At 33.5% G+C, this 24,053-nt stretch overlaps 1 protein-coding gene across 6 annotated transcripts in view; it reads right to left on the bottom strand.

The window, feature by feature from the left end:
* ADAM2 (ADAM metallopeptidase domain 2) overlaps positions 1–24,053 on the bottom strand; it is a 142,319-nt gene that overhangs the window by 54,359 nt on the left and 63,907 nt on the right. For all 6 annotated transcript variants that reach the window (XR_007125417.1, XR_007125416.1, XM_047719778.1 and 3 more), the window contains 2 exons: positions 15,444–15,580; positions 1,240–1,420 (listed from right to left, as the gene is read on the bottom strand). Coding sequence is in view for 4 of the 6 variants with exons in the window: in XM_047719778.1 (XP_047575734.1) it covers positions 1,240–1,420; positions 15,444–15,580 (318 nt within the window). In the remaining 2 variants the exon portion in view is untranslated. The remainder of the gene's footprint in view (positions 1–1,239; positions 1,421–15,443; positions 15,581–24,053) is intronic.

Raw genomic sequence — 24,053 nt, 5'->3', positions numbered from 1 at the left:
TGGTCACCCAAGAGTTCTGGTGGAGATGATGTACAAGGAGATTAATGTTGTTTTTATGATTGCTAACACAACATCCATTCTGCAGTCCATCGATCAAGGAGTAACTTCAACTTACACTTCATAAGGTTATAATTGCAATACAGAGGATTTCTCTAATGGACCTGAGCAAAGTTGAAAACTTTGTGGAAAGGACTTACCATACTAGGTACCATGAAAAGTATTTAGAAAGCATTAACAGAAGTTTGGAACAAGTTGATTCCAACCCTCATGAATAACTTTGAGGGGGTCAAGTCTTCAGTGCAGGAAGTAATTATAGAAGTGGAAATATCAAGAAAACAAGTAAAGCCTGAAGATGTGACTGAATCACTAAAATCTCATGATAAAACTTCAACAGACAAGGAGTTGCTTCCAACAGATTAGCAAAGAAAGTGGTTTCTTGAGATGGAAACTACTCCCACTGAAGATGATGTGAAGATTGTTGAAATGACAACAAAAGATTTAGAATATTACATATATTTGTTGATTAAATAGCAACAGGGTTTGAGAGGATTGACTCCAATTTGAAAGTTCTATTTGGAGTAAAACATCATCAAACACCATTGCAGACTTACAAACTGTTTATGAAAGAATCAATCAATGCAAGAATCTTCATTGTTGTCTTATTTTAGAAACTGCCACAGCCACCCAATCTTCAATAACCACAAGCCTGATCAGTCAGCAGACATCTGCATTAAGGCATGATTGTAACTTGCTGAAACTTCAGATGATGGTTAGCACTTTTTTAGGAGAAAAAAAAAGTATTTTTCATTAAGATATGAACCTTGTTTTTAGGGCATAATTCTATTTCACACTTAATTGACTATAGGAGAGTATAAACATAGAACTTTTATATGTACCAGGAGAACAAAATTTATTGTGATATTCACTTTATCAGGGTGGCCTGGAATCAAACCCACAATATCTCTGAGGTATGCCTATATTCAGGAAGAACACACTCAAGAAGGAAAGTAAAACCTAGGTCAACTCAGAGAATTAATGACCTTGAAAATGACCTTGAAAATCACCTGTATGGATAATGTACAAACCACTGAATCCATATACTGATATATAAGTGCACTTATCAGCTTATTACAATATAAAAGTGAGTTTGATGTATTAGGGAAAATGACCACATAATACTATAAAAATTTATAATTTTTCAAGTAACTCTGCTATATATTCTTCCAAATGAGTGCTAACCTCTGCACTTCCACAGTCACATTGTTCCCCTTGTTCCACTTCTCCATTGCCACAAACTGCAGCTTTGTATGATGGATCTAAGTGTGGCTGATTTTGAAGACATTGGGACTTCGGCTTTGAAATAAAATGCGCAAAATCCTCCATGCTGCAGTTACTAAAGCTCTTCACACCCCTGGAATGACTAAACATAATATCAAACATCAAATTTTTGTTAAGTATTGCTTCATACATTGTGCCTAGACTAGGAATAAATCTATTTTATCACATTCCATAAGAGTCAAAATTCTCAATTTTGTTAGTGTCAAACTTTTACTTTCTGTACAAAGGAAGTCAATTGTGCAAGAACTTATATTACATATCTTTAGTTACAATGAAATAATAAAATTTTATTGTTTCTTATATTACACTCACTCATGAAATTATTTCCTCTTATAGCTCCTACCTCAGAAAGTACTCCATCTATTTCATTTGTTGTTTCTTTTTCTTTTCATGATTCGTAAATATTATAATAGCCTGTGTTCACAAAGAGATTGGACTTTTTGCTTCTTTTGTCTATATTTATTTATAGGTGATATTATTCAGCACTGCATTTTGAATAACACCTATACCTGACAGCTCAGATAATTGTTTCTCTGACTTAAATAAATTGCCTAAACTTGAGCCCAGTGTCTGATTCTTTATTCAATAACATTTAATAACAAGATAATATTTCTAAGCACACATCTAAAATACTACTCTTTTAAATTTGCTACTCTTTATTATTTATTTTATTATTTTAAATTATTACTCTTTATTCTTTTAGTGACATTTATTTTTCTTTAAAATCTTTATTAACAATGAAAATATTATTCATTTGCTCATTATCTTCTCCTACTAGTTTTTTAGCTCCAGGAGAAAAGGCATTCCAATCCCTTTGTTCTCCAACACAGGGTACAGATTTTAATGACTTTTTAAAAAATAAATAAAGTCTATGGTGGAAACTATCTGTTGTAAATAGTATATTCTTTGGTTGCTGTTACATTATGACTTTATTATTCTGAATAGTATTAACACATGAAAAGATTATATTCAGAAAGGTTTATAATTTGATGACAGATATAGCCATTGTGAAGTTACTGGATTTTTAGGGCAATAGACTCAAATCATAGTCCTTTGGGTTAGGACAGGGAAATGTTATTTACATGAGGCTCATGAACAAATCAGGGATTTTTAATGGATTACCAATTATTTTTTAGAGGTCACATCCTGGTTGAACATACTGTTCAGTTATAATAAGCACAAATAATGGATTTATTGCAAATAATTCAGATGATTTCTATCTAAATACCAAAAAGCAAAAGAAAAAAAAAGTGATACAGCATTATATTACTTAAAACAAGGCAATGTAACATATGTTTATTATGTGTAACTGGTTTATAGGGAATACACTTCCTAGTAGTAAAATCAATGTCATTGAAGGAAAATATCAATCAAAATTATATGCAGCTAGAGAATTTATTTGCAGCTTGAATCTTTGTGAACATTTGTTGGACATTCCAATTCTCCATTCTCTGTTTTCCTTGATAATAGATCTTCTGATTTTCAATTGAATATAGGACATCCTTGTACAATCCCTAAATTTCCTAGCCTTTCATAAAGTTAGGAGTATATGTCTATAAATGTGAGATAATCAGCGTATGTTTAAACACCATATGTTTAAATTCTAGAAAGTAATGTTGACAACCATGCTTTCATTCTATTGATGACTACAATTTTTGTTGTTATAGTTAAAGCTTCCATCATGAACTATGAGATGATCTTGGATAAGAAAGCCACTGTGTATAAATTAATGTGAAATTAATAGTGAAATGCTGTGCAATTAATACAATGCTAATTCCCAAAAATAAAATAAACTTCTTTTTGATTTACGCCATTATTACTTTGGGATTTCTGTAACTTACACTCAAATCTAAATACAAATTCCTTCCCAAAAAATACAGATCTCAATCAGGGCATTGCTGTTTTAATCACATCCCAAACACTCATTTTCTCACCACTCACCACAAAATTGCAAAGTATTGACAGCAAGGTGCAGGATTCTCATTGCAGTGAGGTAGAGAATGCTAGAATAGACCATCTTTTGCTTAATCCATAAGCAAAACATGTGTCCAATATCTGCATTTTTTTAGAAGAAGCAATACTCATTAGAAATAAAATGAATAAAACCCTGTATTCAAATATAACTCTGGAGAAGTTATTAGAGCATTTTGATTACTAATTGAAAAAGAAATACACTTCAACACATACTCTCTCTGTAAAGTTTGTAAAGCATGGAGATAATCAAGCAAAAATGGGAAACAAAAGGATAAAATGATTACTATTATTAAATAAGTCACAATGAATTTCAAAATATGTACATCTAAAATAATATTAAATAAGAAATTAATAACAAAAAGGCACCTAGATGATCCACAAATATTTGAAAATCAATGGACATACTTCCATTTTTAAAAAAGATTTTATTTATTTATTTGACAGAGAGAGAGACAGCGAGAGAGGGAACACAAGCAGCGGGAGTGGGAGAGGGAGAAGCAAGTCTCTGTGGAGCACAGAGCCCCATGTGGGGCTCAATGCAGGGCTCGATGTGGGGCTTGATCCCAGGGTCATGGGATCAAGATCTGAACTGAAGACAGACACTTAACCACTGGGCAACCCAGGTGTCCCCAGTTGCTAAACCAACCTACTAGACAAAAAAAAAAAAAAAAAAAAAAAAAGAATCATAAAGAAAATGAAAATATTTTAACCAAATAAAAAAGAAATATAAGATATCAAAATGTATGGTACTCAACTGATACTGCAGTTAGAGGGAAACATACATCTTTAAAGGGCTTACACAAAAAGAAAGAAGGTTTAAAATTAAATATTTGCATTTTCACATTAAAAATCTAGGGGGAAAAACTAGTTTACTAGTTTTAATTCTATGCATAGAATTAAGAAAATAAACTGGACAGACAAGTGACAAAAGTTAGTAAAATTAAAATAAAGTTTTTTTTAAAAAATCAATTGATTTGATAAAACCCAAGTTGGAATGATTAAGAAAAAAAAAAGAAAGAAAAAGAAAAGAAAACACAAATTGTACCAGAGAAAAAAGAAGTAATACTAGTAGAGATTCCAGTGACTTTTAAAGAAAAATAAATGGAATTCAGGCTTGGGAAGATGCAGAGTAGGAGGACCCTAAGCTTACTTCATCCCATTTTACAACTAGACATCACTCTCATTCCATTAATAAATCAGAGAGTGATCCAAAGACTGGCCAAATAAACTCCATGACTAAATGTAGAGAAGAAGCTACATCAGAGAGGTTAAAAAGAGCAGAAATGGTGGTCAGGAGTTGTCCATAAGAAAAGGGGAGCTGCAGGCTCTGAAAAGGGAAAGTACCAGGGGGCCACGTGGAGGGTAGTGGGGAGTGAATCCCCATAACATCTGCCTTAAAAATCAGAGAGGCTGAATATCATGACCTTATATAACCAGAACTTGGAACCTGAAACTTCAGAAGTTTGGGTAAGCCAGAGAGTGAGTAATAAATGGATCCTCACCCTTAAACAGAAGCTCTCAGAGAGACAACATAGAAGTGACAATTTGCACAACAAAGAAGCAAATGAGGGGGAAATTAGTTTATACTAATTATGTGATGAGTGTGATGAGGGACTTCTCCAGCAACAAAAGACCTGGCAGGCGCCATTCTCTTCTCTTGCAATCTAGCATAAACATAGAGCCACTATGGGAGATGATACTGCACTGACACTTGCTACCTAACTTGCTAGCAGTGTTCCCTGTCCGTGAGTTCTCTGGAGAAACAACACAGTCCAAGGCTGCCAGCCTCAGCCCTGGGCTCAATGCAAGTTTTGTTAACTCCACACATGTCCTCTCCAGTTGCCTCAAGAATAGTAGCCACAAAAACACATGCCATATTGGGTGTCCACTACACTATGAGGGATCTGGCCTATGACTAGCATCTCAGTGCAAATTTTGCTAAAATCACTGCCCCAACCTTGAGTACTCTTGCAGTCACATCCCCTCAGAGCCAGCCTGCCTGGGTCTCACTAACACCACAGAGAGCAAGCACAGGCCACAACAGGTAGAGAGCCAGTGTAGACAACTGGACTGAAAGATAAAGTAACTCAAACACAACAGCACGATGCAGGCAACACACATAGAAGACTCCCTTGAAGTGCAAGATTCTGGTGAACAGGAAACACTGCACTGCAGGATACTATAGGACCTCTTCTTCGTACAGGCACTACTTTCAAGAGCAGAAGATGTAACTGTCTTTCCTAACACAGATAAATAGACACAGAGAAGTACACAAAATGAGACAGAGAGATATGTCCCAAATGAAAACCATAACAAAATCATAGCAGGAGATCTAAGTGAAACAGAAATAAGTTATATGTCTGATAGAGAATTTAAAATAATGATCATACAAGGACTCACAGGACTTCTGAAAATGTGGAGGATACCTGTGAGAACCTTGACCAATAGATACAAAATAATATATCAGAGATGAAGAGCTTAATAAGTTAAAAACAAAATCGATGGAATAAATAGTAGACTACAGGAAGTAGAGGAATATATCAGCGAACTGGAAGATAGAATAATGGAAAGCAAGCAAGCTGAACAGGTGGGAGACAAACAAATACTGCATAATGAGAATAGACTCAGAGAACTCAATGACTCCATTAAGCATAATAACATTTATACTATAGGGATCCCAGAAGGAGAAGGGTAAAGGATAAAATGTATTTGAAGAAGTAATAGTTGAAAGCTTCACAAGTCTGGGGTAGGAAACAGATCCAGATTCAGAAAGCAAAGTTTCCCTCAACAAATTCAACCAAAAGAGGTCCACACCAAGACACCTATTAATTAAAATGGTTTAAGAAAAAAGAAAAAAATAGGGATAAATAATTGTAAAGGTTGCAAGAGAAAAGAGGATGGGTACATACAAAGGACACTTCATAAGGCTATCAGCTTATTTTTCAGCAGAAACTTTGCAGGTGGGAAGAGAATGGCACAATATATTCAACATGCTGAGAGGGAAAAATCAGTGGCCAAGAATACCCTATCCAGCAAGATTATCATTCAGAATAGGAAAGATAAAGCAATTCCCAGACAAACAAAAGTTAGAAGAATTGATGACCACTAAACCAGCCCTACAAGAAATGGTACAGAGACTTTGTGAGTGGAAAACAAAAACCATCAGTTAAAAGCAAGGAAATAGGAAGAACAAAAGCCAAAAAAAATGAATTATACCTCTAGAAATCAGTCAAGAGAAGCAAAAACTAAAAAGATGTAAAATATGATACCAAATACATAAACATGGAGGTGAGAGGAGTAAGAATGAGATCAAAATTAAGTGACTATTAGCTTAATATAGACTGCTATATGGAGAGGATGTTCTGTAAAAATTGAATAGTGGAATAGAATAGTAGAATAGAAAGAATAGTAGTCTTTCTCCAAAAATTAAAAAAAAAAAGTAATAGATTTAAAAAAACGGTTTTCTTCACTTGTATTCATCACTAAAGAAAACCAGCAAAACCTGACCAAGAGAAAGAAAAGAAAGAATCAGAGAAAAACTACAAAAACAATGAGAAAACAACTAACAAAGTGGCAATAAATATATATATATATATCAATAATTATTTTGAATGTAAATGAACTAAATGCTGCTCCAATCAAAAGACATAAAGTGAGAGTGTATTAAAAAAATACCCTTCTATATGCTACTTACAAGAGACTCATTTCAGAACTAAAGACACCTGTAGTTTAAAAGTCAGGAGATGTTTAAATAACAGCTGTTGTCCAGGATGTGGAGAAAGGGGAACCCTCCCGCACTGTTGGTGGGAAGGCAAATAGGTACAGTCACTCTGGAAAACAGGATCCTCAAAAAGTTAAAAATAGAACTACCCTATCATCCAGCAACATGCAAGTTAAATAACATAATATTAAACACTGAATGATTCAATCAAGAAATCAAAGAAGAAATCAAAACTACATGGGAAAGAATGAAAATGAAAACACAATGATCCAAAACCTTAGAATACAGCAAAAGCAGTTGTAAGGGGGAAGTATATAGCAATACAGGTCTACTTCAAGAAACAAGAAAAATCTCAAATAAACAACCTAACCTTAAACTTAATGAAACTGTAAAAAGGAGAACAAATAAAGCCAGCAGAAGAAAGGAAATAATTAAGATTAGAACAGGAATAAGTGATACAGAAACTTAAAAAAATAAAAGTGAAGAAGGTGGAGGAGGAGGAGAAGGAGGAAGAGGAGAAGGATATCAATGAAACCAGGAGCTGGTTCTTTGGAAAGATCCACAAAATTTATAAACCTCTAGCCAGACTTATGAAAAAAAAAAGATTCATATACACAAAATCACAAATAATGGGAGAAATAACAACCAATACCAGAGAAATACAATTATAGGACAATATTACGAAAAACAATACAACTGGGTTTTTTTCAAGATTTTACTCATTTATTTGACAGAGAGAGCAAGAGAGCACAAGCAGGGAGACCAGCAAAGGGAGAAGGATAAGAAGCAGGCTCTCCACTGTCATGTGGGACAAGATCCTAGGACCCTGGGATCATGACCTGGCTAAAGGCAGACGCTTAACCATCTGAGCCACCTAGGCACCCCTGAAAAGCAATACAATCATAAGAGAATATTATAAAAAAAACTATATATACCGAAACATTAAACAACAAAGAAGCATGGATAAATTCCTAGAAAAGTATAAACTACCAAAACTGAAATAGAAAGAAGTAGAAAACTCGAACAGAGCAATAACCAGGAAGATCAAATTAGTAATCAAAAAACCTTCAACAAACAAAAGCCTGAGCTGTATGGCTTCACAGGCAAATTCTACCAAACACTGGAAGAAGAGTTAATATTCTTCTCAAACTATTCCTGAAAAATAGAAAATGAAAGAAAACTTCCAAATTCATTCTATGAGGCCAGCATTACCCTGATACCAAAATCAGATAAAGACTCCACTAAAAAAAGAGAAATACATGCCAATATCACAGAAGAAAATGGATGGGAGAAATTCTCAATAAAATACTAGCAAATTAAATCTAACAGTATATTTAAAAAGTCATTCACTACAATCAACTGGGATTTTTCCTGGTTTGCAAGGGTGATCCAATATTGACAAACCAATCAACATGATATCTCACATCAGTAAGGGAAAGGATAAAAACCTTTTAATCATTTCAGTATACACACAAAAAAGCATTTGATAAAGTACAACTTTCATTTATGATTTAAAAAAACCCTCAACAAAGTAGGGATAGAGGGAATATACCTCAATATGATAAAGGTCATATAAGAAAAACCCACAGTGAATATTATACTCAATTGGGGAAAACTGAGACCTTTCCCTTTAAAGTGAAGGACAAAACAAGGATGTCCATTCTCACCACCTTTATTCAACATAGTACTGGGAGTCCTAGCTTCAGCAATCAACAATAAAAAGAAATAAAAGGCATCCAAATTGGAAAAGAAGAAAACTCCCTTTTTGCAGATGGCATAATACTACATATAGAAAATGTGAAAGGCTCCACCAAAAACTACTAAAACTGAAAAAAGAATTCAGTAAGGTCATAGGATTTAAAATCAATGTACAGAAATCTGTTGCATTTCTATAATAAGAAAGCAGCAGAAAGAGAAATTAAGGAACTGATCCCATTTATAGCCGCACCTTAAATAATTAGATAGTAATAAACATAACCAGAGGTGAAAGACCTGTACTATAAAAACTATAGAACACTGATGAAAGAAAGTGAAGATGACACAAAAAAAGAGACATTCCACGCTCATAGATTTGAAGAATAAATTTTGTTAAAATGTACTATCTAAGGCAATCTATACATTTAATGCAGTCCCTATAAAAATACTAGTAACACTTTTCACAGAACTAGAAGAAAAAATCCTAAAATTTTTATGGAACCACAAAAGACCCTGACTAGCCAAACAATTTTGAAAAAGAAAAGGAAAGCTGAAGGCAGCACCATTCTAGACTTCAAGTTATATTACTAAGCTGCAGCAATCAAAACAATATGGTACTGGCAAAAAAATGGATACATAGAGCAAGAGAACAAAACAGAAATTCAGAAATAAACCCTCAACTCTATGGTCAATTAATCTTCAACAAAACAGGAAAGAATATCCAATGGGACAAATTCTCTTCAACAAATGGTGTTGGGAAAACTGGAGAGCAATATGCAAAAGAACAAACCTGAGTCATTTTTTCACACCATATACAAAATAAACTCAAAATGAATTAAGGATTTGAATGTTGAGACCTGAGACCATAAAAATCCCTAAAGAGAACAAAGGCTGAAATGTCTCTGATATCAGCCATAGCAACATTTTTCTAGATATGTCTGAGACAAACTAAATAAAAGCAAAAATAAACTACTGGGACTATTTCAAAATAAAATGCTTCTGCAAAGCAAAGGAAATAATCAACAAAACTATAAGGCAACCTACAGAAGATAGGAATAAAAAATTTTAAATTACATATTTGATAAAGGGTTAATATCCAAAATATATAAAGAACTTATAAAACTCAACACCCAAAAAACAAATAATCCAATTTAAAAATGGGCAGAAGACATGTACAGACATTTCTCTGAAGAAAACATCCAGATGGCCAACAGATATATGAAAAGATATTATACATCGCTCATTATCAAGGATTTGTAAATCAAAACCACAGGGAGATATCACTTCACATCTGTCAGAATGGCTAAAATAAAAAACACAAGAAACAAGTTTTGGTGGGAATGTGGAGAAAAGGAATCCTTGTGCACTATTGGTGGGAATGCAAACTGCTGCAGCCACTGAGGAAAACAATATAAAGCTCCCTCAAAAAGTTTAAAATAAAGCTAACCTATGATCCATTAATCGCACTACTGGGTATTTACCCAAAAAATACAAAACCACTAACTCAAAGGGAAACATGCATCCCTATGTTTATAGCAGGATTATTTACAATATAAAAGTCATGGAAGCAGGCCAAGTGTCTTATCAATTGATAGCTAAAGATGATGTAGTATATATACAATAAATATTATTTAGCCTTAAAAAGAACAAAATCTTGCCATTTGCAATAACATGGATGGAACTAGAGAATATTATGCTAAGCAAAATAAGTCAGTCAGAAAAAGACAAATACCATATGATTCACTTACATGTGGAATTTAAGAAACAAAACAAATGAGCAAAGGTTAAAAAAAGAGAGAAAGAGAGAGACAGAGACAAACTAAGAAATAAACTCTTAACTACAGAGAACAAACTGATGGTTACCAGAGAGGAGGTGGATTGGAGGGATGGGTGAAAAAGGTGGTGGGGATTGAGGGTGCATTTGTTGTGATGGGCACTGAGTAATACATGGAATTGTTGAATCACTGTATTATACACCTGAAACAATATAATGTTCTATGTTAGCTATACTGCATTCAAAATTACGTTAAATTTAAAAATAAATGAAGATTATAGAAACTTTATGACAAATTAATTTCAAAGAAATAGTTTTAAAATCCCAAACAAATATCCTCATATCTTAAAATTAATTATTAAACACCTTTCCAGAAAGAGAAGTCTAAGTCCATATGGCTTCACTGATGAATTACTATCAAATAATTTGTGAAGAATTAATATCAATTTTCTAGATCACTTTTAGGAAATTTTAGATGCCTGATAATAAAACCAATCAAAATTATTAAAAGAGTAAACAACTAAAGACCAATGTCCTTCATAAATATACAGAGAGGCAAATATTAGGGAAAAAAAATCCAGCAACAAGTAGGGCAATACACAAAAAAGACTATTCATCATGTCCAAATGTGGTTTATCCCAGGAAAACAAGTTATTTAACAATTTCAACATATCAACTGAAAAAAGTAAAAACAACAATAACAACACACAAACTTTTTTATATGTAAGGAAATCTATTCATGATGGAAATTTGGACAAAGAATAAAAAAAGCACTTCCTCAATCTGAGTGAAAGCCTCTATGAAAATCTTTCAGCTAATATATTTAATGGTGAAGGATTAAAGATTTTGCTCTTAAATTAAAAGCAAGAAAAATAGCCACACATTCCAAATCATCTAACATTGCATTAAAGTTCCTAACCACCATAGTAAGGCAAAAATAAGACTTGAAAAAATATGAAGATTGAAAAAAATGTAAAACTGTATATATAATATATATGTATAAAGTTCTAATAAAGCTAAACTTAAATTCCAGAACTAAGTTTAGCAAAACTGTAGGAAACAAGTTCCATGAAATTTTCTATATACTTGCTACAAACAATTGGAAATTTTATAGTCTTATATATAAAGAGGTGCAATTAGAAAGAATAGTATATGCTAATCTATTTACACCTAATCTAATAATTTCCCCAAAGAAAAAAAATTGTGGAAACACAGCACTCTGAAAATTTCTAACCATGATGAGAATAATTTAGGCATCTCAACAAAATAAACTCTTTTCAAATTGAGCAAAGAATACTTTGACAATATTGAGGAGGAGGTGGAGGGTCCATAGAGCTATTAATATTCAGATCTTCTAGTTCTGTCATTTCTTCACCATCATAACCCTTATAATCATTGCAATCAGTATTAAAGGTAACATATCATTATTATAAAAACTATAGTTCAGTCAAAGATAAATCAATATTTAATAGGCAGTGTTCAACATTATAAATATGAGGTACATATACCATCATCCATCTTTACTTAGATTAAAAACAAAAGCAAAAGTAATGAACTTGATTGTAGGACATATATTTGGGACATGATGCTAGGAAATAGGATTAAAGAGGTAGGAATGCAGAAAGAGAGAATGAGGAAAAGTCAACATAAGTGTTTTTTATTGAGATGACAATTGTCACTCCATTCTGCTGGGACCACAGAGAAGTACAGAATATTTAATGGATTGTAGGGTAGCTCTGTTGCACTACTGGGTATTTACCCTAAAGATACAAATGTAGTGATCCAAAGGGACACATGCACCTGAATGTTTATAGCAACAATGTCCACAATAGAAAAACTATAGAAAGAACCTAGATCTCTATCAACAGATGAATGGATAAAGATGATGTGGGGTATATATATACAATGGAATAGTATGCATCCTTCAAAACAAAAACCAAATCTTGCCATTTGCCACAACGTAGATGGAAGTAGAGAGTATTATGTTAAGTGAAATAAGTCAATCAGAGAAAGACAATTATCATATGATCTCTCTGGTATAAGGAATTTGAGAGGGACGGTTGGGAGGATCATGGGGGGAAGGGAGGGTAAAATGAAACAAGGAGGGAGGCAAACCGTAAGAGACTCTTAATCTCAGAAAACAAACTGAGGGTTGCTGGCAGGGAGGGGTGCAGGGGGGAGGGATAGGGTGGCTGGGTTATGGACATTGGGGAGGGTATGTGTTATGGTGGGTGCTGTGAATTGTGTAAAAGTGATGATTCACAGACCTGTATCCCTGAGACAAATAATACATTATATGTTAATTAAAATTTTTTAAAAAAATATTTAATGTAATTGTCCTTAGATGGTTAGGAAGCTGGTGTTCCAATAAAGTGTTTGAAGGCTTCCCCTGCAAATAGGTGATTACCTTTATTTTAAAGACCTCTTTTACATATTTTGCCTAGGGAAGAAGCTGATTGACCTTCATGAATTTTAAAATGTGGACCTGGTCATTGAGTACTTCTTGTGGGACTTGAATTTAAGATAGATATAAAGATCTGTATACTTTGTGCCCTCTCTAAATCAATTCACATGCTTCTTCCCCATGCTTCCTTGTCTCTAAATGTACAAGCTTGCAGTATCCAGATCCTTGACCAAATACCTAACTCATTTGTCATTGCCGAGGCTATGTAGATCCAATCTGTGGTACTTCTCTCATACAAGATGGAGAGTTAAATGTATTCTGTGTAAATATGTTCATTGGGATGGTCTTAATCTAATTGGAGAATAGTATGAAATAGTGATTTTTTATCCCAAAAAGATTCCACCTAAAATATTGAAAGGAGCTTTATTGAACTAAGTTTTTTTTTTTATTTTTTCTGTGCAGCCAGTTTTAGGGAGCTCCCATGTGACCACTGATGTGAAGTGATTGAGAAATATTGGTGCAAAAGATATAGGTGACATGGAGCTCTGTTATCCCTGTTATTTACTTACACTGGATATTTTAGTTAGCTACCATATATGTCATTTTGGTCATTTGGTAGATTAATAGGTCCATTTGATCTTATAATTCTAGAGATATGAAAATACTCAAATTATGATGAAAATAATCAATTTTAGTAACACAGTCACTATTTCCTGGATGCATGTTCAACTCTATCAGTATGCAATAGCCCACCAAGAGCTTCAAAGAACTCTAGGGGCCTGCACTACAAATTTCTTATATTTGTCAGAAATTCCACATGTAACCTAATCTATGAGGAATATCTTTACTTATATTGTATCATAGTGATCATAAGTGCCAAAGTACGAGCATTTTGCATCACAGCATGCACCTGCAGTGCCCTCTCTCTACTACATCTCCTGCTAAAGGCATCTCTGTTGTCACCAAATCATGAATTGGTTCTAGGTCCACAATTATTTTAAAAGGGCTTGCTTTCTATAGCCCCTTCTTTTTCTGTTGTTTCAAATTTATATTCAAATTCTAGTCAGTAATATTCAAATTCTAGTGTATTGATTTCAGGAGTAAAATTTAGTGACTCACCACTTACATATAATGTCCAGTGCTCAACACAATAAGTGCCCTCCTTAATACCCATTACCCATTTAGCCCATCCTCCCATCAACCAGTCCAGCAACCCTCAGTTTGTTCTCTCTAGTTGAGTACGTTTTATGCTTTGCTTCCTTTTTCCCCCATGTTCATCTGTTTTAGCTCTTAAATTTCACATATGAGTCAAATCATATGGTTTTTATCTTTCTCTGACTTATTTCTTTTAGCATAATATACTCTAGCTCCATTCATGTTATTGTAAATGGCAAAATTTCATTCTTTTTGATGACTGAGTAATATTCCTTTATATATATATATATATATATATATATATATATATATATATATATATATAAATGCACACACGCAGGCATACATATCCTCTTCTTTATCAATTCACCATTGATGGACATTTGGGTTCTTTCCATAATTTGGCTATTGTTGATAATGCTGTTCTATAGCCCCTTCTGAGATAACTATTTCCATATAAGTCACTGCCAAATCAGAGCCTGAGATAAAGATTTGAGTGCAAGTATTCTTTTTTTTTTAAGATTTTATTTATTTATTTGATAGAGATTACAAGCAGGCAGAGAGGCAGGCAGAGAGAGAGAGGAGGAAGCAGGCTCCCCGCTGAGCAGAGAGCCTGATGTGGGGCTTGATCCCAGGACCCTGGAATCATGACCTGAGCCGAAGGGAGAGGCTTTAACCCACTGAGCCACCCAGGTGCCCCGAGTGCAAGTATTCTTAAGAAACAATTCCAGGAGCAGAAGTGAAGGAATGGAGAGAATGTGATGTTATCAACTTTGTTGCTGGAGGAAATGGGTCTTGATTTTCTAAGACATATGAGAAGCAAAAAGTGGCTGTGAGAAACGTCCTTTGGAAGCACAAGAGGCTGGCTCTAATCATCTAATGATGGTTTCCCTAAATCTTCTATTTGATCCTAATTCTATGAAATCTCACCATTGTATACTCCACCAGATTCACTAGGTCTTTGAGGCAGGGTGAGGATATTGCAAAAAAAGCCTTCTCTAGTATCAGAAAAAGCTGAAAAACAGCACCTTCCAATTCAGACAATGCCAATACTTCAGGTTGAGAGGGCAAAATGGACGAGATTCATGCAGACAAAAATCATTCTTGTAGAGTGATCACAAGCCTGTATTTAGCTTATGAAATCATGCATTAGATTATAAAATCTGGCAAGTGATTTAGTGATAACTGTAGAGTTAGGTCACATATGACAAAACAAGTGTGGTATCAGATTACAAGTGACAGGGAGGTAGACATGCAGCATTGGGCATTGTTGGGACACAGCCTGTATTATTTTAGCAGCCTAGACTTTTTAAAACTAAATACACCAAAGTTATTTTTACATAAACTATGTATATAAAGAATATAAAAGTAAAGCATCTTACATTGCTTCTGGATTCATTATGCAGACAGTTCCTGAGCACTGGCATTTGCTAATATCATCATAAGCTATTCCCATACTAAGGCTTAGTAATTGAGCTATAACAACTGCAAGCGATTCCAGACTTATGGTTCTGGGGTGCTGGAAAAAAAAAGCACACACACACACACACACGTACAAAAAACAAACAAACAAACAAAAAACCCCACACTCAAATTTTAGAAGATACTTCATTTACCTGGAAAATAATGTAATTATTAAAGATAGTCACTCAATAAAATTGAATAGAGGCATCTAATATGTTAACCACAGGTGTGCCAACCATATTGGTCTAACATGTTACAGGTACCATTACCAATATAAGAAAAATATAAAAAGGGAGATCTGAAATTTTACCAAGATGTAAATGCATGGTTCACTGGGTGGCATCAGGGCAAGAAAAATATTGTCCCAATAACTTGTTAATTATATATGAGAATTATTATAGTCATATTTGCATTCACAAAAGAAAATCTTTAGATACACACATATACACAAACTATATGTGTGTCAAATTAACAGGTTATGATCATTTACAATTTAATTATTTGGGGGTAATATTTTATGTAAATTTTCCATACATTTAAAAAAATCATAAATTAACCCACTAAATTAAGCTAAATAATGACTGAAATTAAAAATGCTGACTTTCCACAGTAGTTTAAACTTTATTTTTAAAACTAAAGTAACTTTATAATTTTTCTTTGTGCAAATATAGGATACTTATTATAGCACATTTTAACCATACTAAAACATAGGCAGTTTAAGAAAAATACAAAAATCACACTATCTGTTCATATGGATCTAATAGTATTTTATTAAATATACTTCAAGATTGGTTTCTAGGAATACATTTTGGTATCTTCTGTTTGCCTCTCAACCCTGCAGCATTTTCCACCCTGCTGTTTAGCCCAGAAAGTGAAACCAATAGATTATGTTAAAGCGTTCCTTTACCCTCTGCTTTAACCTAGATTTACTCTAAAGAGATTAACAAGCTAAGAAAAGAGCAAGACATTTAATACCATCACTGCCAGGGTGCCTATAACTGTCTGAATCCTTGAGTGGAAGCCTCTACCTTCTGTCTGTGACTGTAGGAAAATGACATTGTCCTTTCTTTCAAGTCTGAGTGACAATTAAATATTTTTATTGCTAGCCCTAAAGTACAGCAAAATTCCTATATCTTCATACACATTGATAAATGGTCCCTTTATCAAATTACCACAGTTTAATTTTCAGAGAGAGAAGGGGAGAGGGAAAAAGAGTGGAAAAGAAATTGAATTCTGAAGATTCTAAATTTCAAGAATTTAAATAATTGGATATTATAAATAATAATAGTATATTACATTTTTGCTGCAGTTACAAATTTTCCTTTTTGCAGGATAAGTAGAAAAAGTCTAGCATTATTCAATGTATCTTTGCATTTGTTTCTTATTCTGTATCTGTCCCATTCCCTGTTATCTTTTACAGCTTAGTAAGATGAAAAAACCAATATTCAAAAATTCTGTTTTAGTTATTTGTGTGAAAGTATTCTCCTCCCCACCCCATGCATCTGCTTCTCTATTTTCTATCTTCTTACTACCGCATGTATTTTTACTTTTCCTTTCATTGTATCAGATCAGATACATGGTTTAGTTTTTGAGATGAACTTTCTTATACTCTTTACTTCTACTAATCAGCTCAGGGTGACATTACAAAATACTACAGATTGGGATGGTTTAAACAACAAAATTAGTTTTTCATAGTTCTGGAGATCAGAAGTCCAAGATCAAAGTACCAGCATCATTCGTTTCTGGTGGGGTACTTCTTCCATGGCTACCTTCTTTTCTCACTTGGTTTTTCTACTGTGTATGTACAGATAGGTATCTCTGCTGTCTCTTTCTCTTTCTTTATGAAAGCCAGTTCTATTGAATTAGGAATCCACTTTTATGATCTCTTAAGTATCTCCATAAAGGTTAAATCTCCAAATAGAGTCACATGGGGCTTTGGGGTTCAATATATGGATTTTAGAGGAGGACATGATTTAGTCCATAACAGACCAGTACGAAAAATTTGAAAACGATATGGACTAGAATATGAGAATTTCCTATAGGATATTGTTATGATTACTTCTGTTTTTAAAACAAAATAATGGGAAAAAATAAGTTATATTTAACATTAGATTTTTAAAAAATATTTTAGGAAAAATGTTACGACTAAGTAGACATTTCTTTTTGTAAATAATACCTACTTAGGACAATAGTTGTAAAATATTAACAGTAGCTGACATTTATTAAAGCTTCTTAAGCACCAATCACCAGACAAACAAGTTGGTAGACAAGGGAGTATTGATTGAGACTTCCTTTACTGTGCAACATGTGATTATTCTACAAACATGCCTGACACTTATGCTCATAAAAACTTGTGATCTCCAATTTTAGAAATCAAGATTCTATATATGTCTTTCAGATAAAGCCTGCTAATATTGTTCAAATCTTCTAAATTTTAGTCTGAAAAATTAATTATCCAAGGATGATTTATTTGGGCTAGTAGTTTTCAGTGTTTGCTTTGTGTATTTTGAAGGTATTTAGTTGGATACATATGATTTCAGGTTTAATATATAAGGCAGGTAAAATTTTGTTTCATCCTAAATAATGAATCACTTAAAATTCATATCATTTTACCTGAAGAACATTTTGCTGCTTTATACTAATACTGATACATTAGTTTTCCTTTGGCACCATATTCTGTATTTTATACTCGCTAGGGTTAAAATTTCTGGCATTAGATAGGTAGATTGATTTAAAACATAAAAGAGAAAAAATCTGATTTTTTTATTTTTTATAGTTGAAATTAAAATATTTTTAACCACTTTTGGGTATTGCCTTTTCAAAATTATTGATAACATTTTATTTTGTGTGATGTTTTCATGCTGAGTGTACAAATCTTAAGTGCCTTGATGCAGTTTTATGAAAATATACACATACATATATATAGAATATTTATTTACACATATACATACATTCATATACATTCATATATAATTTATACATACATATTTATGATGTGTGTGTATGTGTCACAAACCTGCTTAAGTACTACACTGTAGAAGATACAGAATGTTTTTACTACTCAGGAAGCTTTCTCCAGCAAGTTTCCAGGCATTACCTCTCCACTAAATGTAACTTCTAATTCTGACTTTTAACAATATAGCTTATCTTTAGTAACACTTTAGCTTCATTTTTGAAAAATGGCATCATGCCCTTCTTTTGCTCAACCTACAGTTTTTGAGATCCATCAATTATTCAGTGTACCAATAGTTCTTTTTTTTTGCTTGCATCATATGACTATACCCATACATGTTTATCCAGTTCATGGATAAGAGGACTCAGTATTGTTAAAATGTCAATCTTCCTCAAAGTGACCTAAGGATTCAATTAAAAAACCAATCAAAATCCAAATTTTTTGTTGAAATTGACAAACTGATTCTAAAACAGAAATGCAGAGAACTTAAGATACCCAAATTAGGGGCGCCTGGGTGGCTCAGTGGGTTAAGCCTCTGCTTTCGGCTCAAGTCATGATCTCAGGGTCCTGGGATCGAGCTCCACATTGGGCTCTCCGCTCAGCAGGGAGCCTGCTTCCCCCTCTCTCTCTGCCTGCCTCTCTGCCTACTTGTGATCTCTCTCTGTCAAATAAATAAATAAAATCTTAAAAAAAAAGATACCCAAATTAGTCTGAAGAATTAGTATTATTATCAACCATTGTTGATAATAAATATAAAACTATAGTTATTAAGATAATGGTGTTGGTGGAAAGACAGAAAGACCAATGATCATAAAAGAATCAAGAGAGAGACCAGGAATATGGTGATCAGATTTATATATAACAAAGGCACCACTTTAATTCTGTGAAAGAAAAATGGCCTGTTTACTAAGTGTCATTTAGTGGCTACTTACCTAATGTGAATAAATAATCCAGACCCCTAACTCACACCAAATGAGTTATTTTAGTGTGGTTTATATAGACCTATAATTGAAAGGTAAAAACAAGTTTGTATTAGAAAATATAAGTGAGGGGCACCTGGATGGCTCAGTGGGTTAAAGCCTCTGCCTTCAGCTCAGGTCATGATCTCAGGGTCCTGGGATCGAGGCCCGCATTGGGCTTTCTACTCAGCAGGGAGCCTGCTTCCTCCTCTCTCTCTCTGCCTGCTTCTCTGCCTACTTGTGATCTCTGTCTGTCAAATAAATAAAATCTTTAAAAAAAAAGAAAGAAAACATAAGTGATTAGCTTTAAGACCTTTGAGTGAACAAAAATTTCTTAAAGGTGTTAATTTTTGTAACTAGTTTGTTGACAGTTTTATCTCTATTTTTGTCATAAACCGGTTCTAACTTTACCAACTGTTTTTTTTCTGCACCTATTATTTCTTTTGGTATGGTAGATTATGATTGATTTTCAAATATAAAATTGACTTTGCATTCCTGGAATAATTCCTACTTGGGTCATGTTGTGTTACTCTTCTGATAAATTGCAGAATTCTTTTGCTAACATATAGTTGGCATAAATCTCAATTCGTAACACAAGCAAAGAAACAGCCCCTCCTTTTATATTCTCTAGAAGAATTTGTTTTACATTGGTACTAAAACTTTTGGGACTTCTTCAAGGGGGCCCTCGGAACATACTTTTCTGTATGTTCATTTTCAAGTCTTACTTAAGACTCAGTTACTCAATAGGTCAATGTTCATTCAGGTTTTCTTTCCTCTTCATTTGATAGATTTTATTATTCATGAGATTTGTTAACTTTATCCAAATTTCTTGCCATACATTAGTTGAGAATCTGCCTTGTTTTATTTTTAATATGTGTAGAATCTGTGGTGATTGTGTACCTTTATTCTCAATAAGTTTTTTTTTGTTTTTTGTTTTTTGTTTTTCTCAATGAGGTTTTGATAATTTATTTGCTCTTTTAGAAATAGGATACTAGTTTTGTTTGAGGTTTATCAATTTCATTTATCTTTTTAAACAAATTACTTTTGGATTTGATGATTTCCTCCATGATATACATATTTTGTATTTTTCACTGATAGTCAATATTATTTTTTATTACTTTCTCCTTTCTAGAGTCTTTCAGTTTAACTTGTAACTGTTAACTTGTTTTTTTAAATTGGATTTACATCATCTACATTCAAGCCGTCTTTATTTTGTTTAATTAAAGGACACATATTGCATGGAGCACTGGGTTTTATACACAAATAAATCATGTAATACTACATCAAAAACTAATAATGTACTGTATGGTAACTAACATAACATAATAAAAAAATTATTTTAAAAAACCTACAATGTTCTCAGTTCTGTTTTTTTCTGATAGCCCAGAAGTTTATTTGGATATTTTTAGTGTCATTTAGTTCAAAATGAGTTCTAATTTCTTATGTTTTATTTGCAACCCTTTAGATGTTTTAAGTGATCCTTCTATTATTTAGTTTTAATTTTAATCCATAGTGGTCAGTAAATATTCTCTGTAAGATTTCTATCATCTTATATTAATATTGTTTTATTTACCACTATTTTATTTATTTCAGTAAATTTTAAAAAAACAGAGGAACAGAAGAAATCTTTTGTAGGTGATGGATGTATTTATTCCTTTGTTTGAAGTGATGGTATTACAGATTCATGCATATGATAAAACCATCAAAGTGTATACATTAAACATGTATAAATTTTTATATTAAATATACTTTAATGGAGTTAAAATAATATTCTGCTGCTCTTTGGTATAAGGCTTTTAAATATATTTCAACAAAATGGAAAATAGGGCATTGCTGAGTTAAATTTCTCCTCATTCTCAAATTATCATTGTGTACATCTTTTTTCTTTTATTCTTTCACATTTGCTATATATATTTTGAAGCAATGTAATTAGGTATATACAACATTATGATTGCTATGTCTTTCTTTTCAATTCCTTTGATTATCATTTGATAGTCCTCTTTATTGCTTTTGTTTTGCTTTGTTTTGTTTTGTTTTTAATTTAAACTTTATTTTATTTTTCCAGTGTTCCAAGATTCTTTGTTTATGCACCACACCCAATGCTCCACGCAATCTGTGCCCTCCTTAACACCCACCACCAAGCTTGCCCAACTCCCCAACCCCCTCCCCTTCAAAACCCTCAGTTTGTTAATTTCTCATAACACGTCTTTCCTTAAAGTCTACTGCTATAGATCGAATTGTGTCCTTTGCAATATCCTATGCTGAAACCTTAGCCCCCAGTGTGACCAATGTGACTGTATTTGGAGATAGGGTATTTAGGAATAATTAAGGTTAAATAGGGGCATCTGATAAAACTGTGGCCTTAAAAAAAGATCTCTCTTTCTCTTTCTCTCTTTCCCCACTTCTCCCCACTATTTGAGAACACAAGAGAAGGTAGATACCTGCAAGCAAGCAAGACAGAGCTCTCACCAGAACCTGACCTTGCTGTCACCCTCATCTCAAACTTCCAGCCTCTAGAATTAGAAGAAAATAAATTTGTGTGGTTTGATCTACCCACTCTATGTTATTTGGTTATGACAGCCCAACCTAATCAAAACAACTATTTTGTTTGCTATTAATATACCCAAAACAAATTACTTTTGTTTAGTATTTACATTGTATAAATTTTCATTGTTTAAATTTCAGTGTATAGACTCCATTTCCAGAAAGATGGAACAAACAAATGTCAGTCTATCTCTCCCACTGAACTCAGCTATAATACCAAGACAGAATAGAGACACAACTATTTGATTTTACAAGCCTGAAAGTATCAGCATTCAAAAGGGGAAGAACACCCAAATTCAAAGTACCAGTGAATTGGTCTCTCCCAGCCTAAAAGCCTTATAGTCTGAATTTGCAAGCAAGCACTGTAGTGCACACAGAGAACCAGGAGAAGTTCTGTAGTTCTGAATTGAAGAGTGGAAAAGGAAACTTTTAAATCTCAGGGAAAGTGGGTATATCCTATTTATTTCTTTTTTCTTTTTCCTTCTGTTCTTTCATCCTCCATCCATCAGATGATTCTTCAGCAGCTTTAGCAGCAATAAAGAGGCCAAAAGGGGGAAATTACAGCACCAACATTCCAAAGGAGGAGCGTTTTTCCTTTCCTTTCATAGAGTTTTATGTTCATGAGTTTGGGATCAAATAAGGTAGTTCTGTTATATTCTCTTCTCCAGTATTTGGTCTCCCGAGGTGATACAATCACAGAAATGGGAAGATTCTGGACAAAATACTAAAAAAAGCAGCAACAAATAACTGAAATGTACCAGGGAGATAGAGAGCTGTGAATTAACGAAATCAGTCCCACAAAGCTATATTCTATCTATCTATCTATCTATCTATCATCTATCATCTATCTATCTACATCAATCATGATCATCTCTATCATGGATCTATCTTTTAATATTTAAGTATACATTTTTTATATTTAAGTATTAGCCATTGTATTAATCTGGGCTCTCCAGAGAACCAATAGCATAGGGAGAGAGAAGCAGAGAGAAAAAGATATATTATAAGGAATTGGCTCACATGATTATGGAAGCTGGCAAGTACAAAACCTGCAGAGTGGGCCAGTAACCCAGAGACCCAGTAGAACCAATGATTACATTCCAGTTTGAAGACCAGAAGGCTGAACACTCAAAGATGATGATGGTGCACATGAAATCTGAAGGCAATTCTGCCGAAGAATTCTCTCCTGCTTGGGAAGGATGATCATTTTGTTCTATTCAAGCTCTCAACTGATTGGATGAGGCCACCCACATTATGGAGGGCAATATATTTTACTCAAATTTCACCAATTTTTTAAAAGATTTTATTTATTTGTTTGACAGGGAGAGAGTTCACAAGGAGACAGAGAGGCAGGCCAACAGAGAGGGGGAATCAGGCTCCCTGCTGAGTAGGGAGCCCAATTCGGGGCTCAATCCCAGGACCCTGAGATCATGACCCAAGCCAAAGGCAGATGCTTAACCTTCTGAGCCACCTAGGCACCCAGATTTCACCAATTTAAATATTAATCTCATCAAAAACTCTCCAAGTCAACATACAAATAAATCATCACAAGCATCACTCTACCCTTTCAAGTTTAGGTTCCAAATTAAACTCCTCTTCTACCCTACTCCTTCCCTTATGCCTCCTGGCCCATGTCCCTCTGCCTAGCTTTTCAAAACAAATCTGAGGCATAATCATTTATTTTTCCATCCTATTGGTTATGTATTCAATTAGTTGGTAAGCCCTTTATGTTCTATTTTCATAATATATACTGAACAAAATCTACTCACACATCCAAGAATAAAACACCAGTTTATACCATTCATCTGCAATTATCTCCTATCCGATCTCCTTGTTTTAAATCCTTACCACTGAATAATTTCTTTTATGTAAGGCTACTGGAAAAATATTTTTGCACTGACCAAAAAACTTCCAGTGCCTTTTCATTGCAAAGAGAATAAAATTCAAAACTATTTACCAAGATCTATAAGGCCCTATATAATTAGACTCTGGCTGACTTAATATTTTTTAGCCATCTTGTTAATGACATTCATTTCCATCTGAAGGCCTTTGTATTTAATGATCTTTCTTAT

The sequence above is a fragment of the Lutra lutra genome, chromosome 2 (assembly GCF_902655055.1).
Source record: "Lutra lutra chromosome 2, mLutLut1.2, whole genome shotgun sequence".
Classification (NCBI taxonomy): domain Eukaryota; kingdom Metazoa; phylum Chordata; class Mammalia; order Carnivora; family Mustelidae; genus Lutra; species Lutra lutra.
The sequence above is the reverse complement of the archived record's forward strand: the minus strand, read 5'-3'. Positions and strand labels throughout refer to the sequence as shown.